This window comes from Neodiprion lecontei, chromosome 7 (assembly GCF_021901455.1).
Source record: "Neodiprion lecontei isolate iyNeoLeco1 chromosome 7, iyNeoLeco1.1, whole genome shotgun sequence".
Classification (NCBI taxonomy): domain Eukaryota; kingdom Metazoa; phylum Arthropoda; class Insecta; order Hymenoptera; family Diprionidae; genus Neodiprion; species Neodiprion lecontei.
The window spans coordinates 24,220,358-24,238,265 of record NC_060266.1 but is presented as its reverse complement, the minus strand read 5'-3'; the positions used below and the strand labels follow the sequence as shown (position 1 = coordinate 24,238,265).

The 17,908-nt window shown below is 41.2% G+C and overlaps 2 protein-coding genes and 1 long non-coding RNA gene across 12 annotated transcripts in view; 2 read left to right on the top strand and 1 right to left on the bottom strand.

Moving 5' to 3' along the window:
- Window positions 1–17,908, top strand: part of LOC107224485 (dystrophin, isoforms A/C/F/G/H) — a 325,712-nt gene that overhangs the window by 72,565 nt on the left and 235,239 nt on the right. For all 10 annotated transcript variants that reach the window (XM_046745769.1, XM_046745771.1, XM_046745770.1 and 7 more), the window contains 2 exons: window positions 6,807–7,045; window positions 17,213–17,311. In XM_046745769.1, the coding sequence (XP_046601725.1) occupies window positions 6,807–7,045; window positions 17,213–17,311 (338 nt within the window). The remainder of the gene's footprint in view (window positions 1–6,806; window positions 7,046–17,212; window positions 17,312–17,908) is intronic.
- LOC124295501 lies at window positions 1,832–2,716 on the top strand. Its single transcript, XR_006905456.1, has 2 exons — window positions 1,832–2,239; window positions 2,373–2,716. It is a non-coding gene; the product is annotated as an uncharacterized LOC124295501 (long non-coding RNA).
- On the bottom strand, window positions 14,021–15,108 carry LOC107224491 (CD209 antigen-like protein E). Its single transcript, XM_015664560.2, has 3 exons — window positions 14,988–15,108; window positions 14,664–14,912; window positions 14,021–14,593 (listed from the first exon to the last, which is right to left on the bottom strand). The coding sequence occupies exons 1-3, from the start codon at window positions 15,082–15,084 to the stop codon at window positions 14,427–14,429; spliced, it is 513 nt and encodes a 170-aa protein (XP_015520046.2). The 5' UTR covers window positions 15,085–15,108; the 3' UTR covers window positions 14,021–14,426.

Below are 17,908 nucleotides of genomic sequence, written 5' to 3'. Positions count from 1 at the left end.
GCAGCGTAAGATTGGATATTTTTGGAGAACCATTTTTTTTTTCTCTTCTCTCACTTTTAACCCCCCGCGAGTTCAGGCGAGGTCTGAAAACGACGCGATCGCGTTATTACGGGAGTTCTACGACGTTTTTCAACCCTCCGCCTTCGGGTTTGAAACACATCGTCGTCCCTCTGAAAAGCAACTTCGTCAAGTTTCGTACCCTAGCTTTTCCACAACAATATCGTTCAAGATGATTGCGCGGCGCCATGCGACGTCGTAAACAAGACTCTGCAGTGTGGAAATCTCCGTCCCGAATTCAATGTCTGCAGGCGAACGTAATTAACCAGCCTACGTGACAATCGTTAAAGTTATATCGCCACTGGAGCTGAGCTGCACGCGAAATGGCTCAGAGTGTGTCTATAGCTGATAAAACTCGTCCCTGAAACTACTCGTCCCTTAATCGAGCGAACTGCGCTGCTCAATTACGGTTTAGGTAACCATCAATGGGCTGTAAAGTCCGTGCGAGAAGTTGGAAAAAAGTAGATAAAATCCTTCGAAACATGGCCGGCAATGTTATTAAGCCCGGACGATGTTGAGTACGGATAAATTAAAATCCTTGTTACCGTGAAGTGGAAACGATTTTGAGCAAATTATTCGAATTACACAAGCTAAGATAACGACTATTTGAGAAGAGTCTCTTCTTTACTCTACCAACTATTCATCCTCAAAGTCCTCCGGAGCTTTCAAACTTGCAGCAAACTGCGTTGTTCAATTACTGTTCAGGTAACCATCGATGGGTTGCAATGTCTGCGTCAGACGTTGGGAAAGTAGATAAAATCCTTCGAAACATATCCGAAAATGTCGTTAGTCCAGAAGATGTTTAGTACGGATGAATTCCACTCATTACCATAAAGTGGAAACGATTTCGAGCAAATTCGAATGACTCAAGCTAAGATATCGACAAGTTGAGAAGAGTTTTTTCTATACTCTCACAACTTTTCATCCAGACGGTACGTCGCATTCATCCTGAAAGTTCTTCGGAGCTTTCAAACTTTCAGGCAACTATTACTACGCAGACCGTGTTTATCGAGTCCACCTATCCTTCGTCCAATATTGTTACTGCACCTTAACTTCTTCGCGAACACTTCACCATTTCATTAACAACTACTAGCCGATGTCGAAAAACTTGATCCACGACATTATAAAGCCAGTGAACATGCCTCGAGTCTGCTTAGAGCCAGACAAATAAATACTTGGGTTATTCACGTGACAAGTTCAGAAGGCTGAAGTTGGTAACGTCAGCGTAACGAAACGTCATTGAAACAATGATTGTTGTAAAATTTGAACATGTTTTCTTCGTTATTATTCATTAGATAAATTTAAAAAAATTACGAGGGTCCCAGTAACGTCCCAGTAAGTTTTACCTGAATATACCTTCTGACCTTATAACTTCTACCTCATTCGATTTTCGATTCCAGGCTGCGGTAATATGAAAATAATTTCATCAAAATTCGCCGACTGTTTGGTCAGCTGCACTTGAACAAGGCCGAATTCGCGTTTCTCAAAACGTGTTCTCGTTGAAGGTTTCACCGGCGTCGTGAAATTATTTAGGTGAAGTAGATTGGCCGGGTGTAAATAGGCTCGCCGACTCGTTTCATCCCAGCTAACTCACCAGGATAAGGTGCTTGCAGTGTTATTAAAGCCGTTCTTAACGCGGTCTAAATTATCTCAATCACTTCCGCACTTAACCACCTCACCCATCCCTCTCGATCCCAAGTTTATTTTTAGTTTATTCATAGTTTTCGTTTATTATTTCAATTAATCTCACGCAGTGAACAATATAATTAATTGGTGCAAGGTCGCGTCTCCGTAAAGACCGTCGACATTAATTTGGGGTCAAGTAAATAGATTCAGCTGTTACTTGCCGCGTATTACATCCTCGTGGGACAAGGGGGTCAATATGACTTTGGCGAAAATGTCGCCCGCGGTTTGTTGCAAAACAAATTCAAGTATTCGGTGCAACTGTGCAATTAGATGAGTGGGCAATAAGATCGAGTCAATGCATCGCTAATCGGGTATAAATACGGCAGCTTCGATCTGACTTAATCATAAAGCTGCATTCAACGTTAAATAATCAACCTCATCATGATACGGTTCACCGTTTTGCTTATCGCCGCGTTGCTATTTCTGCCGCATATCAGTCAGACATCCGCTGACGACCAATCCGCTGGGAATAACTATTTACAGTTCTTTAACACGTGTAAGTATATCGATTGTATCAATGGTTTTTTTCTGGTTTTCTATTAGTCGATGAAAAAAAAAAATTCTTCCTTTATTTTAATAACAAATCATTCACGGCTCGTACTTACAATATTGAATATTTTTTGATGTAGCCGAAATGATGCAGCACATGACTTCAATTTCGGATGAAATACGGAAACGAGTCCCCAGTTTACCTTTTTAGTCGATGTTCGACAAAAATTAAAATCCACGTTCTAATTTACAACCCGCAATTACGAATAGGATCAATCGGACGACAGTCTTATAAACCTGCAACGAAGAACAAGTCAGACATATTCAAGCGAAGACTCGAAGAGGACGATGTTACATATTTCGTGAAAATAAAACGTGGTAGTTAAGAAAAAAATTAACATACAATTGATCAAAATGGAACTGCTTCGAAGTATTTGGAGACAAATTTTGAATGTAAAAAAATAAATCCATTCCTATCTCTGTACACATTTTCACGTGTTTTCTTATCACCAAAATTTGCCAAATTTACGGAAAATTTGGTGATATACGTAGACGGTTTTCATATTTATGACGAAGCCGTTGGCGGATGAACGTCGCTTTTCAGCTTCTCGCAATCTATCGCAAAACCCGCGAACGTCTCTTCTGATCGTTTATCCAGAGAGGAGAGAAAAAAAGAAAAGAAAAATGTTGAAAATGAAATAGAATCAGAGGAGCGTTAAAAACCATCGTTCGGTTCGTACCTATCTGTGGAATTCATTATCGTACATAGACGTTTCTGAATGAAGTTATTTCCAGAATATTTGACCCAGTTAGCTTTTCAGAATTCGTGCGCATGATTATATTATTATCATCGTCGCTGGTGGTCGCAATTGAATCGAGAAATAAACGGATCAACGTAACTTAATCTATTCGTTATATTCCTAACGTAACATTATTCCCCCTCCTCCCCCCTCTTCCGTCCCCCGGATGATGGAACAAATTTATCATCACGATCCGCACAGCGCGAGCTTGCGGATACATTCAGTGTGTAATATTATACCTATAAATGTTGCGTATTATACAGCCGTGAGTTTGCGTACATAATTTATATACCATCCGGATGACGATGAAGCGTCGTTCTCTCGGTTATTCCAGTAATTATTATCGTATCAGACCGCAAAAATATCCACGGCGAAGCGGTCGGAGGGGGAGGGGAAGAAAGAAAAAAAAAGATAAAATAAAAAAATTCAAATTAATTCAGGATTTTTCCGTCGCACGAATCGCGCCTGGAATGAAGGCTGCGGTAAAAACGGGAGAGAGAGAGAGAGATAGAGAGAGAGAGAGAGAGAGAGAGAAAGAGAGAGAGAGAGAGAGTGAAAATATTTTCCTTCTTTTTTTTTCCCATCACGTCTTGGAAAGAGTGTCTCTATCTCGCGATATTAAAACTCTGCGACCGGTGTATGATATACCTATATTTACCTGTGTTTGTATATATATCTATCTATATATATATATATATACATATGTATGTATGTATGTATGTATGCATGAATACTCTGCAGGGGTAAAACGTCCTTCTTAGTTTACGTTGATATGGAGAAGCGTGGAAAAATTGAGGACGTGAAAATTCATCCGAAAGCCAGAGGGGATGAAAGAAAAAAAAGAAAAAAAACACAAAAACCAAGACGTACCGCGAAGCGAGAAAAGTGTAAGGAGATGGAAAAATTGATACGGTATTTGAATGAGAAATTGCTTCAATTTTTACGTCCACGATAAAAAGTCGATTCGAGGTTTGTACCTTCGTTATTGTTTCGTACGACATTGTCAAATCGACGGAGTGAAAACCGTTTCAGAATGATTTCTCTTCGGCGATACGTCGATACAATTATTTCCCCCACTTTTTTTTTTTATCCCGCGTCCTGTTTTCTCTAACCCTTTTTACCCTCTTTTCCAGCGAGTAAAGAAAGAAGAAAGAAAAAAAAAAAAAAAAAAAAACTTACACTACATTTTTCGCTTCGTTCTCGATACTCTGGAAATATTTTACTCTCGGTACAATCCGATCGGTCACGTCAGCTGAGCTCGTGATTAATTGATTATATTTTGCCTGAAACTAAGCGGCGACGTTTTTCTACACTTGTATTTATATCCGCGCTCTTTGTCGCCGCGACGACGTCGGAGGAGGGGATGAAATATACACGCCGCATGCAGGGATGCGGTGAGAAATTATGACGGATAAAGGAGGAAAGAGGAAAAGAAATAAAATAAAAACTGAACCGAACAAACAAAAAAAAAAAAAAAGACAAGAAAAGAAAAAGGGAAAGCGCACCATCAACCTTCGGTTTGCTGAAGAAAAAAAAAATTTATGCGAGGTGAGGGAGAGAGTCCGGGGGGGGTGAAACGAAGCGAGGATAATAAGTTGGGTGAAACAGAAGAGCGCGCGAGAGGATAAAGGACGAAGAATTTTCACTTCGTTTGTAATTCCTGTCAGTGATTTTGAGCTGCGGATGATGAAGAAATATTGTTTATTTTAACGTTAAAATCGGATTGGAATATCGGATGAACAATATCGATAATTCGTCAATTGATTTGTGCGTGATTTGTTGTTTTTGTTTTTTATTCGATGTCCGCGTTACCGTAACGCCTATTTTGGGAAATATGTAATGTGTTAAAAAGCAATGTTTTTAAATTTTTACACAGTCGCACATAGCCACAAAAAAAAGAACGTTCACTTGCTAAGGCAAATGATTATTTAAACGAGTTTTGTGCTGATTCAAATGACTGTCTTTTTTCAATTTACGACGATAATAATTTTGTCATATTTTGCAAAGTTCTTCCTAGCTATGAGGATGAAGTTAGCAACGTTCCTATATCGATGCGTGTTTAGGAAAAATCGTTACTTACAAACTTTAGGAATGTATGAAATTTAGTACAACATGATAAATAAAATATACCTACTGATATTTTGCGAAAGAAACTTCTTGAAAGTCCTTCGAAATTTCTGGAATAATTGTTTTTTCTCCTCGCTGTTTCGTTGCGTTAACGTTTACTAACTTCAATCGCATTCCCAGCTGTACCTTGACCCAGGGATTCGAGGCTACAATTCGTGCTCTTCGTTACCTTCATTTTCACTTCTTCTTTTTTCCTAAATCAAGATTACACTGAGAGAAAATTCATTTGTTACAGTGACTAGAAAAATTGAGTAAAACAGGTATCGTGAAAAAAAAACTGTTTGAACATTGTTGGAATTACGAAAAACGACGTACGCCTAACCATTTTGCGCTATTTTCGATCCTTTTTTGGTTATTGCAACGCAAAATCGGTTTGTGAGTTTTACTCTACTTTTTCAGTTAAACAAGGCTTTATCGTCAATTTATTGTAGCACAAGCATTAAATTTTCGCAACGGTTGCAAGAAAATATAGCGACGGCGATCGTAACGAGAAAGAATATTAACGGATACTAGACTTTCCGGTAACAGTTAAAAAACAAATTTTCATTTTCTACCTAGAACTGTATTTTTCGATCGTGATAAAAAATCCGAGCGGTAACCGGAACTAAAAATTTCAAACCACCGAAGTAGTTTCTTGCCATTTCTTAGTCACGTCCTAATTTATTGAATCCCTTTGCCAAAAAGGATCACGAGTCCCGATAAAAGGCTCAAAAAATGATTCCTCTCTCTCCCTTTCTCTCTTCCCCACTTTTTTTCTGTTCCCTTTCTTTCCTCGACCAGGCTACGGATGATATTTCACCCTTCGCCATGCAGCGTCGAGAAAACGGAGAGAGACAATGGTCCCAGATACCAAAGACTGTTAGGGTAGGGCCAAGAGCTGCGGGTCGGCGGTCCTCGACTCTAGAGTCTAAGGCCAATCCTGTTGGGTAAAGATTTTCAGGGAAGTCGGTCGCCTGCACGTTGGGTCCCGCGGGATATCGAAAGGACATTTCGTCAAACTGCACTACGCTAGATTGCTCTCGGCGAAAGGACTGCCGCTTCTTCTCTCTTCGTGGAGTTTACAAGGGTGGTCGCACACCTGGAAAATCCGGGAAACCTGGAAATGTTGGGGCATTTAAAAAGAGCTCGCGGAAAGTCTGGAATTGTCAGGGGAATTTTAATTTAGTCATGGAAATATCAGTCTTCTAATATGGGAAATTAGAAATGATTTTCTGATTTAACAAGTTTACGTTTTTCCCATCGAAAAAAATAAAATTCCTTAAACTGACTTTTTTATCTACGTTATATTTTTCTTCAATTCGAATTGAATCTCAACCGAATATAGAGTCGATAAGATCAACTATTCAGGTTCTAGTAACTTGCTAGAATTGGGCAAAAATTCAAGGAAAACCGGGTTTTAGGTCCTGGAAAACATGGAAAAAGTCCGTGGAATTTATTCCTCGAAAACTTGTGTTCGCCATGATTTAGTTCCGGTTATTGTTTTATACTTACGCGTGCCTCGTTTTTCGTAATTCCAACAATATTCGAACAGTTTTTTTCAACGATACCTGTTTTACTCAATTTTTCTAGTCACCGTGACAAATGAAATTTTTCTCAGTGTGGCCGCTTCGTTCTCAAGTTTACAAAAATTTTCAATTTCTGTTTCAGAATCAGAGAAGAAGTTAGGGGCGGGGGTGCCTCCGAGGGGGGCCGCGGCCTCCCCTTCCGCCCCCCTCGAAACGCCCGCAACACCCGAGACACCGACGTCGAGTGCATCTCCGATTACCAAGTCGACGACGTCGTCATCGTCGCCCACCCCCGGCGACGTCTCTGCGACTAAGAGCGTCGTCCCCTCGGCTTCACCGCCATCCGCAGTTGTCACGGGCCTTGACAAGTCGGTTCTTCAGGTGACAGTCATTATTCGCTTTTTGTGTCGTACCTGCGTTATGGACAGGGGTTCGGTTCTTTTGTACAAAGTCAGACGCGTCGAGTTTTTTTTTTTTGTCAACCTCGAAAATGAAAATGGTGAAAATCTGTTGCAGGAATTTTTTTTTTTAGCGAAAATTTCACCGTCTTCGACGTTTTATCATTTAGCAAGAAATTTGCCTGCATTTAGAAAGAAAGAGTTTGTTGATTTTGAGAACGAGCACCGAAATTGATCGTTCGTTATTTATTGTTTATTCGTACAGTCGTAAGCCACGACGATTTCAACCAAAATTTCAAGTAAGAGAAAAAAAAAAACGGTACGAAAGTTTTCAAACGTAGCTTAGAATTTGATTTCAAATTGTCACAAAAAAGAAACAAAAAACAAGTATGGTATAATCGTTCGATTCCACTCTGCGAAGACTGGTTTTTGATCAAAAGATTCTACTTTTCAGTAGCGCTGAAACGTCTTTTTTCTTATCGCGTTGATACCGTGGAATATTCAATATTGCACTGATATTTGTTTTTATTAACAAACAGAAAAATGGAATCAACTGTTGGAAAAGAATGATACGTTTCACTAAGTTTGTGAAACACAAAGTTTCGTAAGAAAAAGAAACGAATCTTCAGTCATTTTGAAGCATTTGTAAATGAAAAATTTACGTCCGAACTCGTGTTGATAATTTGAGTATCCGTTTTTTTTTAAAAGGTTTTTAGTAAAATTATCGCAACTCACTGGAACGTGGAAGAATTATTCTCGTTTAAAATTGATGGCATCATACCGGCAGGAAGTTCGACTCGGTTTTTATCCGAGGAACTTGAGCTCGACTTACGATCCTCTCGGTAATTCGCGGTAGGTGGGTATTAAATTATTGACGAGGAGAAGCGTCAGGTGGTACATTATGGAACCAAAGCGCGTTGCCCACTCGAATTGAAAGGTAAAAGTTGATCTCAAAGGCTGAGCAGGCTCGTTCGCAAAAGGGACGGAAGAGTCTCGAGGATAAAATTGAGGTGAAAGTTAAGAAGGGAGAAGTGAAGAGACGAGAAGAGAAGCAGCGACGTGATAAAGATGAAAGTAAAGCGAGGCACTCGGTGGAAAACCTTTTACGCTTGTTGCTGAGCAGCTCAAGTTGCTCGTCCTTAATCTTTAAAATCGATACGGAATACAATCCGAGTCCTTTAATAAGCTTTTGTTTTCCACGCTCGATGCTTCGAACGACTTCTGTCCAATTGTTAAGTTGAAAAACGATGAAAAATGTTTTTAACAATTCAATCCTCGGGAAAAGCGCTGCCAATTATACGACCGCAACGTTTCTCGTGAAAATATCTCGCCCGTAACTCGAAGCAATAACCCGGTTCTGTCACCTGACATTTTCCCCGCTGATTACGAAGCGCTAACAAAAGCGGAACTCAACGGTGTCGCCCTTTTCACGGCTCTAACCTCATTTTCGGATCGTAAAGCTTGCAATTATCGCTCAATGCCGTTCCTTGCTCGGTAATTCCAGGCCCAGCAGGTTCTGTTCAATATTTCATTTCCTCGTCGAACCCGAGCTGATCAGACACGGAATTAGATTCGTCGTATCACTCGGGGAGCGCCGGAATATTGTCTCCTAACTCGCGATTCAACGGTCAAATCCCTTTATCCCAACACGACTTGACTCGGTGACTTTATCAATTTATCCCGCGCTGCAATTTCTTTCTCATCCTCATCGTTGTATTCCACCAGCGAATCTCACGCCGCTCCAGATCCTTTCTGCTTTGCGATTCAACGCGGCACTTTGCCGTTTGCAAAATATCTTTGGTGGATACCCTTTATGCCTGGAATATGAAATCAGTCGACGTATTTTACGCAGGTCAGCTGTTCGCATTTCCTGATACGGTTAAGGAAGTTTTAACGGCGTTACGCGGATATTCAAAATTGCGTGTCTGACCATCGTATTAGGTTTTTCAGACTTTGGCAACGTCTCGTCACGTTATTGCGAAAGCTTTGTACATTCCATGTATATGCTTCCAAGATCTTTGAAATTTATAACCGAAAAGTAACGCTGACACAGCAATTTCATGTTTTACGCATGCGATGCGTTGTTGCCACGTCGCAACGTTTTACGGCCTGCACAGCCGAGTACAACCTCACACGTGTGTAAAGTTTTTTAAACAATTTTTCCCAACATCGTGGAAGTGGTGAATAATTCTGAAATATCTTTATCAATTATTATCGGACTTGCTTCTACTGCCAAAAAAAAAATTCACCCAAATTTCGGTGTCACTTCGTTACAAACTTAATCGACAACTTCGATTCTCGTCCATTCCTCCATGAGAATACGTGTAAAATGAGCGAAGACATATTTGTTCGTATCTCACAAACAATCTCGTGAAGCGATACAAAATTTTAATCTGGTGATCGAATCACATAAATCTATCGAATCGCAAAATTATGTCGAAAACTGAACGTTCAATCTCGTATGATTAGAACTCTCTTGATTCCTGAAATCCATCCAAAGGTACTGTTTTGCAGTCTTCAGTTTCATTGCCATTGAAAATACCATCAGACTATTGCTTTCGTTACGTTGCGATAACAGTTTCGACGTTGGCTTTGATCATACGGATTTTTCGTCTATCCATCACCACGCGATGTCAGTCTAACACTTTTTGATGACTATCTACCATATCGATGACGATCTAACATTATCTGATCCCAAATTTCTGAATCTACGACAAAATTAGTTCATCACTAGTCCAAGTAGGCCAATTTTAATTTTCTAAGAATAATTTTCACTTTCTCCCTAGAACTATATTTCTCGATAGTGGTAAAAAATGAAAATAGTCAAGGACCGAGCGGTAACCGGAAGTAAAAATTTCTCTCAGTGTATACATTGTATATAAGTACAGTATTATCTATAGCATAGTCAAAGTGCGCTGGAGTCCCTGAAAATTACGGATACTACAGTGGGCAGGTTGATACACGCGAATAAGGGAGCGAATCTCCCTCGGGAAAGGTCCCGGGTCTTATTCCACCCCTGAGTTCCTCGTCTCCGTCGCTTTGTCCCCCCGATTCGGCGCCTCGGTATCTCGGCTGGTTTAAAGCTCAAGCTCAAGCCTCCGTAATTCTTCGGTTGAAGCTCGGCGTGGCATCGAGCGAGGCTTTTCATGCCTCTCTCGTTACTCTCCGAGGAGCGTCATCCTCCTCCCCCTCTTCCCCCTTCTCCCTTAATAGTGCTAATTGCGTATATTAAATCCATAAATTCCAGATATTTCTCGCTCAGGGATGCGCGCTCACCCCCGCCTTCGGGATTAGCCAAGAACCCCGCCGATCCTCTTTCGAGGGGACTTTTGACGCACCGGCCCATCTCTAATGGCTCGGCCGTAACGCCGTCTCAAAACTCATCTCACCTTGTTAATTACGAAAGCTTCGAACATCCCCGAACTTTACCTCCTAATTCCATCCTTTATACCTACTCGGGGTAAAACACGTTCGCCGATATTTTCACTTTATGCTCGATCACACTCGTGTTAACCACCTTCTCTAGTTTCGCAATACTTTTCCCGTTACTTTGAAAATTTACGACAACACAGTTCCAGAGTCAGTTTTCAACGATGCTTTTTATTTAGGGAAATATGGGAATTAAATCGATATATTCTTTATACTTGGACGTACTTTCCGCGGCCTTGATTGAAATTGTTTTTCAGCCAAACAAAGACGTTGATAATCTTTATCCGCTGCTTCAAGTATATTTATACCGTCGTAAAAAAAAAAAAATCATCGTAAATTTCACTGCTGTGAATAAATTAGAATTACTTTCTTTCAATCTTGTCGTTTTTCACCGTCGATAGAATGATAAAAAAAAAAAATTTTGTCGCTGTCCAATCCGAACTTTTTATCACGATTGTTACATAAAGTATTTTTTACATACGATATGTTTCAATATTTTCATAATACCATGAAAATCGTAGATAATATTTCACTAATTGTAAGTTTATCAATTTAACGTCGAAATCACGAATGCGCAAGTATATTTTATTGGTTTTGGGTATTGAGAAACGAGACTTGATTCTGTCTCGAAAAAACAAAAAAAAAAAAAAAAAATTTCATACAAAATCTGTACGTGTAACAAATATAGTAGAAAAAGGACGAACTCTTCTTCCATCTCCACTACCAACCCGTTGAGTAAAATCGAATGTCCACTTATCTAGAGTCGTAGCTGGGTAAGTGCCCACCTACATTCCATAGGAATGTCATTACCCCAGAGTCTCAAGAATGCCCTGGGGTTCCTTCCCATTCTTCCCGCTTTTCCCCCTTTTTCCCTGAGCGCAATGTGCCCGGATCTCGGATCTCCGTTTCGTATATATTTTCTTCCCTCCCTTGGCAGGGAATTCGAGATATTTTCTCGGCTTCCGCCGAATCACAGCCGCGGTGATCAGGAACTCCGAAACGTAAGAGATCGAGACATCGAATTAGCGGCGCGGGGGTGGGAGGAAAATTTGTAAGGATGAAATTCGATACGCGATCGGGTGTGGATGAGAATTTTTCGTATATCTCTTGGTAGAAATCCGAAACCCCGAGGAGACGGATGTTCGACACGCGTTCGGAAAACCTCTGAAACACGGTATTCGCGTTTGATCGATCTGTTTTATACATTTGTTTTATTGCGTCGTTTCACAGGCAATGTGCCTCTCGGATTTCTTTTATCTTCGATCTTCTCCCGGCATCGCGAACCCTAAACCGGAGGCCATTTTCATTCTCGTTCAACCTTTGACGGGGAGAAATGAGAAGCTTTCGGTCAGCTACCAGCGGACAAAAATTATTTTAAAACCCGGGAACTCTCATCCCTCGCGTTGTTTGTTTTTTTTTCCGAGCTTACGAACAATTTTCACGAATCATTCGCGACGGAGGAGGAAAAGGATTTTCGTTTTCTAATTTCTGTCCGCTTCAAATCCATTGTTCAAAAACCCTCGCGAACTTGTTGAGCTTCTTTTTAAACTCAATGGACGCAGAGAAGCCCGGCTTCGTTCTAATTAATCGTTCTAATTACCGGCAGGCGACGTTGAATCTCCATTATTGCCGGGTACTCAAAGAAATCTGTCAAATGTAAATTTAATCCCTCGAAACATTGCCTTTTATATACGAGAACAATGTATCGGATTATGGGTTTTTTGATTCAGTCTGAAATTACGAAAGACTAAGACTGTAACATCAACGATACGTTTCGTCAGTTTAAAAGAAAAAAAAAAAAAGGTGGGACTTGATCGAATCGATTACATGATTAATTAATTTTTTTTTTTTTTTTTACCCTACGATATTATTATTTCGTTCCGCGACAAAATAACTTGAGTCAAAGTGTGACTGCTAGTTAGCAATTACAGGGGGACAAATGTAGGATAATTACACTGACGGTAATGATAACGAAATTTCGGGATAATTTGATTTCAATTCGATCGTGAGAGATTAATCGTGGAGAGTAAATGAGAACGAAGAAACGACTGGAAAACATGCTCAGTCATCGTCTCTCCGGTTATAAAAAACAATATCCACCCCAGAAACCGCGACCGTTTTTTATCCAACCGCCCCTTTAATACGTCTAGGGGAAATCTTACCCCTCGACATCTCTTCGCCCCTCCTTACTATACGGACGCAGCTTTTTTTCCCCGTTGGTGAGCTTCTCGCACACAATCGCAACAACCTGGAAGACGAATTCGTGAGAGTAGATGTATCTTCGACCGGGTGGTCCAGGTTTTGGGCCAAGGGTCGTCACCGTTACGGGTAGAACTTCTCCGCTTCATCCCCTTCCGCCACTTTCTCCGTTGGGAGTCATAAAAAACTACCCGTCTAAATTTTCCTCTGATCGATTATTTTCCGCTTCTTCTTTTTCTTCTTCTTCTTCTTCTTCTTCTTTTCATCCTCCCTTCAACTCGGTGCAAATTTTCACTCGTATCCGTAGATTCGCGAGCATTTTTGACGAATACAAAATTCGGGGTCAAAGTTCAGACCAGGGACGATGGCAGCTATCAACGACTGGTCAATGCTTAATAATCATAATATTTGAACAACCAAAGAACACGAATGGGGCAAGCGGCAGAAATTGTTACTACACTAGCTATTAAACTAATAAAAAATATAACTAATGAAACCCAGCCCAACTTTGTTTTCCGAAATTTCATCTCCTTCTCTCTTACTTTCTAGTCATGGGGTTCGTAAACTCATTCAAATTGGTGGGGAAAAATATCGATGTTTTGTCTACGATATTATCTTAATATCGATACTGATCTTTCGATGCTCATCCCTCGTTCAGACCTACCATTTATAATCCACCACAGAATGGTAAAAACTGTGAATTGTCAAAATATCAAACGATCGGCAATTGAGCTGCACTCGAAATTATGCGATGAAATTTTTATCGCGAGGTTTTTACTAAAGCTTCGGGTGAAAGTTCAACAGTCTGTTTATTCAGACGGGATTCCCATTCAGTCGCACGATTGCTCAGAGCCATTACGTACGATAAATGTTCTTGATAAGTTAAAATCCTTGGGTCAGGTCGAGTCGATAAGCGACTTTGTATTCATTGAGATAGGCATGAAGAATATTGATTACACCGAATCAAGTGACTCGTTTAAGCTCATTTATCCGAGACGAGTTATTTACAGTCTTAACTTGGGTTAACGGTCGTTTACCTCGTTGCGATTACATTCGGACTCGAGGAGGTTGTTCATTGAGGCACGTGTGTGATTCTGGTGATCCATCTTATCAGAGCAATCGTGACTTTTTTACGCAAGTAATGTAGATAAACTATCCCCGGTTACAGATGACTGGGTTATCTGTTGAGGCAGGCCTTACGCCGTAAATATACTTCGTAGATAATGAATTACGTCCTGTAGTCGAGGTCGTAATCAGTCTTTGACTGTTTTGCCCAGTTATTGTTTTCGATAAGAGAAAAAACCCATCATAACACAAACGCTACTACATGTAGGAATCTATCTATCTTATGTTTATTCCAATTAGTTTACAAATTTTTTATTGTTTTTCAGATTATTATTTGCTTCAACATCCGCATACAGTGTCGGTATTATCTCACTTTCTCGTGTCAGTTTACAAAGATCGTTTCTGTTTTCCGATTAGTAATGATAAAGTAACAAATTAAGTACTTCTGACCGACTCGTCTTAATTAATTCAAGCTATGAGTTCTACTTGTGATACTTATGAAACCAGAGATCTTGAAGCATCACACTTGTAGAATTGAAAAGGTTAGGTTATAGAATTTGAATATACATGTCAAGGTTTAACGATATGGTTAAATTGTAAAGTATAAATCATCATGATACCAGTTTTCGTGTCAACGACATCAGTCAGCCAATTCATTCAAGCTGACCTAATCACACTAATTCGGGTTTCGAGCCTATCATCACCCCTTCGCAGACGAATCCCTTTCGCTGGCTGCAGTCCTCGTTGCTCAATCCCCGGTTGCACCCTCGGACGGTGAGGCAGTTGTAAGGGCCCGAAGGTTTCGTCGGTGCCCAAGGAACGTTGTTCATCAAGGCGCCTGGCGGAGGGAGTCGCGAATTAATTAGTCAGGGATCGCGAATCCTCGGATTCGGTCATCGGGCACTTACCTTCGTCCGCCGTTATCCAAGGATGCTGCGAATCCGATCGCGACACTCCGACCCAGACGTAGGCGTTGAACGGCTTCATTCCGCCGATGACTCGAACCTTCTCGTAGCTGTCGATTATCGCCAGGCGAGCTCCTTCGCCTCTGCAAACTTGCACCGCTTCGTGCCAGGTCCGCGGTTCGTTGTGAACCTTGTAAGCGACGGTGTTGCCCATGCACATGGTGTAGCCTTGCGCGATGAACCTGGTTTGAACTGACACGCGCCTTTAATTTCAATCACTCTGGCAGACCTTTTGCAATTTTTTCGAAATCAACGGTATTCACTTACCGACTTGATCGACACGAGCCTCTGTCGAGATGAAAAGTCCCAGAATAGCGATGAAGCTCGCTACGTGGAGACACGGAGACATTGATGACGAACCCATTTTCAAAGTGACACGTGTCGTTGTTCGGTACTCACTGACTTTCTCGGTTGACGCTTCCCTTTTTATAATCCACGGAACTGGAGATAACCCCACTACTTCGCGCGACTGCAAGTTTCTGCGCGTTACCGCTTTCGGATTACCGTGATCTTTTAACCTCCGTGTTCAGGAAAGACCCGCGATAAAGAGACGTTATTTAATTAGATACGAAATTACCGAAGTTCGTCGATGCTCAGTAGCAAGTTCGGGTACCATTAATGACTGATCTTTTACACTCTGCACTACCGTGAAAAATATATTCCTTGTCCGATTGTTCAAGGTCATAACAGTGCCAGAAAGTAATGCGAATTTGGCGACGAAAGGTTTTATCATTTCACTCAACAATTTCTATAAATCTCGTGAAACACACGCAAGATAAAGTCAAAGTCAATGATCCGGAAACTTGAAAGCTTACGGGTCCAACTCAGCTGATACGACTTCTTGATTTCAACTCGAACGAAATGAAGAAAACAAGTCAGTTAATAACGCTTCGTTATTCCGTAAGGTCTTAATTGCCGCATAGTTATTTTCCTTACGCTTGACATTTGCTCTGGATAAAATTTAAATCATGTAATGATAAAATTTTCGATATCTTCTTCACAAACGCAATGATTTTTTGCCTTGACAGCGAAGAAAGCAACGCACGGTTAGATACTTATGCGAAGTGACCGCGGATTATCAGGTCATGCGATAACATTTACCGCTTGACCGTGTCCTCGCTTTTCGTTGTAAACATACGCTTTGTCAGAGTATTACAAGGAAGAAAGTAAAAGTAGAAGGAAAAACTCGCGGTTCAAGTTACAATTTTATTATTGTGAGATTGTTTTCAGTACAATCAACTACGAATACTACTAGTCGTATTTTGAGGTAATCGACGATACAGGAAAAATAATTTAAACGGAAGTATGCGGAGTATGTGTTATTCGCTTGTAGGGTTCATTAATTTCTTTCGAACTCAAAATCGAAGACTGTAATGTGATGAATTTCTTTCTGCAGAATCGAATCGCGTGATATCGTGAAAATACTTTCACTCACCACCAACAACGTGGTAGATGAAAGAAAATTAGAGGCGACCTTGAAGGTTTTCAGGGCTTTCAGTCAAGGTCGTTCGTCGTCTCCCCTTCGAACTTTCCACTCCGTCCCCCTTATTCGAGAAGGACTCAATTGTAAAGTTGAAATGAAACCTCACCGCTGTGATTTAGTTCGATATTACGCTACACCGCCGCCTGTCTGAACCCTCTCAATCGAAACTTACGATTCTTAATCCCCCCGAGAGATTCGACGCCGTTCCTAGAGGCAGCAGGCGTCCCTTGGTTTGGTCGTTCGATCCGAAAATATTCTCATCCTCGGCAATCCAGAAGTTGGTAAGGTTATCGTAACGATACGTTGGAAAGAAATTCACTCGTTCTCAATTTTCGAGATCACTTTTCTAAAACTTGGATTTCGAAATACGAGTGTGTCTTGCTTTGTTCCGATTTGCCGAATTTCAAACAATTCAAAAGTTTCTCGGTCAAGATGAATCGTTACTGTAACGTTGCCAACTTCGACATGTCACCGAATCCCTGAATTTCGATTTTAGAACGTTTTCCCCTCTCATTCTCACCCCGGATTTCAATGCGAGTAAATTTCGCTCCTTTGCATCGTTCGATCAGGAATTTTCACTCCGTTGTATTTACCTGATCTCTAAAAAACAGATTTCAAACCGCGAAATCTCTCTCTCTTTCTTTCTCTCTCTCTCGCCGAACGTGAACACCATTCGCACATTTTCACGGGTTAAAAAGTTTCCACGCGCTTTGAATTCGTCGAAGGCACTCGAAGCCGGCTGTCGGAAACTCCATCGGCATAATCGTCGTCATTAATCTTTCGAACGTCGTTGAAAATGCGATCGGCCCATTTCCATTCACATCGTTCGGTCGGACAGGCGGATAGGAAATTTTCCGTTAATATCCGGTGGTAATAAACACGTCAGCGTATTTCCTTTCGGTCGGTTAAAAGTTGCGGAAATCGTTGAACGTCTTCTTTTACGAATCGCCCCTCGATTCCAACGTATGTTCATTGTCATAATTCGTGGGGTCTTTGCTTTTATTTTCAGATACGCGACTGGCTGACCGTCGAGGAAGACATGCTCCGTCAGCAAGCCGTCGTCGTCGGTGACGTCGACGAGATTCTACAGCTCCTCGAGAAGCAGAGGGTAAGTAGTAACGCTTTCCTCGAGTTGATAATTTTTTCTTTCATCCCTTCCTTCCTTCCTTCCTTCTTTACCCGCCGGTAAAACATCCTCGACGAAAATCTTCCTTACCGACCGAAGGATGGGATCCTGAGTTCGCCGATAATCTACCCGCCGCAAAAACAACTCTTCACCCCTTCCCAACCCTCGCGACTCTTCGCCGCCATCTATCGCAAGCTCGTCGAAGCTCTTCGACTTGTTACAGGCAAAAACACATCCGAGAGCTTTAATCGCGATTCGCTAGAGAGCTTTAAGCGATCGGGACCTTAAATTCGAGCCACGCCTATCACAGAGGGTGGTTCTTTTACTCGATCCTGTACCCCGTCGTATACCAACCCTTGAATTTGACCTTGGAGCGTTTAAATTCAGCCGATGGTTCGATTATGAGTTTGGAAAAATTGACAGTTTTGCAAGCAGCGAGATCGTCCCGTGATTTTTTCACCTCCTTTCCCAGTCCCTATTTTATTGCCCTCTTTCTTCGTCCCTCCAGCGCAATACAGCCCTCGACATTGACCCCCTTTGGAAATTTCAGCGTCCAAGTCGAACTGTAAGTTTTGGAAT

Coding starts and splice junctions, on each gene's coding strand:
- LOC107224491 (XM_015664560.2), bottom strand. CDS start 15,084: ATGGGTTCGTCATCAATGTCTCCGTGTCTCCACGTAGCGAGCTTCATC. Junction 14,913..14,987: donor GGCTCGTGTCGATCAAGTCG/GTAAGTGAATAC, acceptor GGCGCGTGTCAG/TTCAAACCAGGTTCATCGCG. Junction 14,594..14,663: donor TTGGATAACGGCGGACGAAG/GTAAGTGCCCGA, acceptor TCCCTCCGCCAG/GCGCCTTGATGAACAACGTT.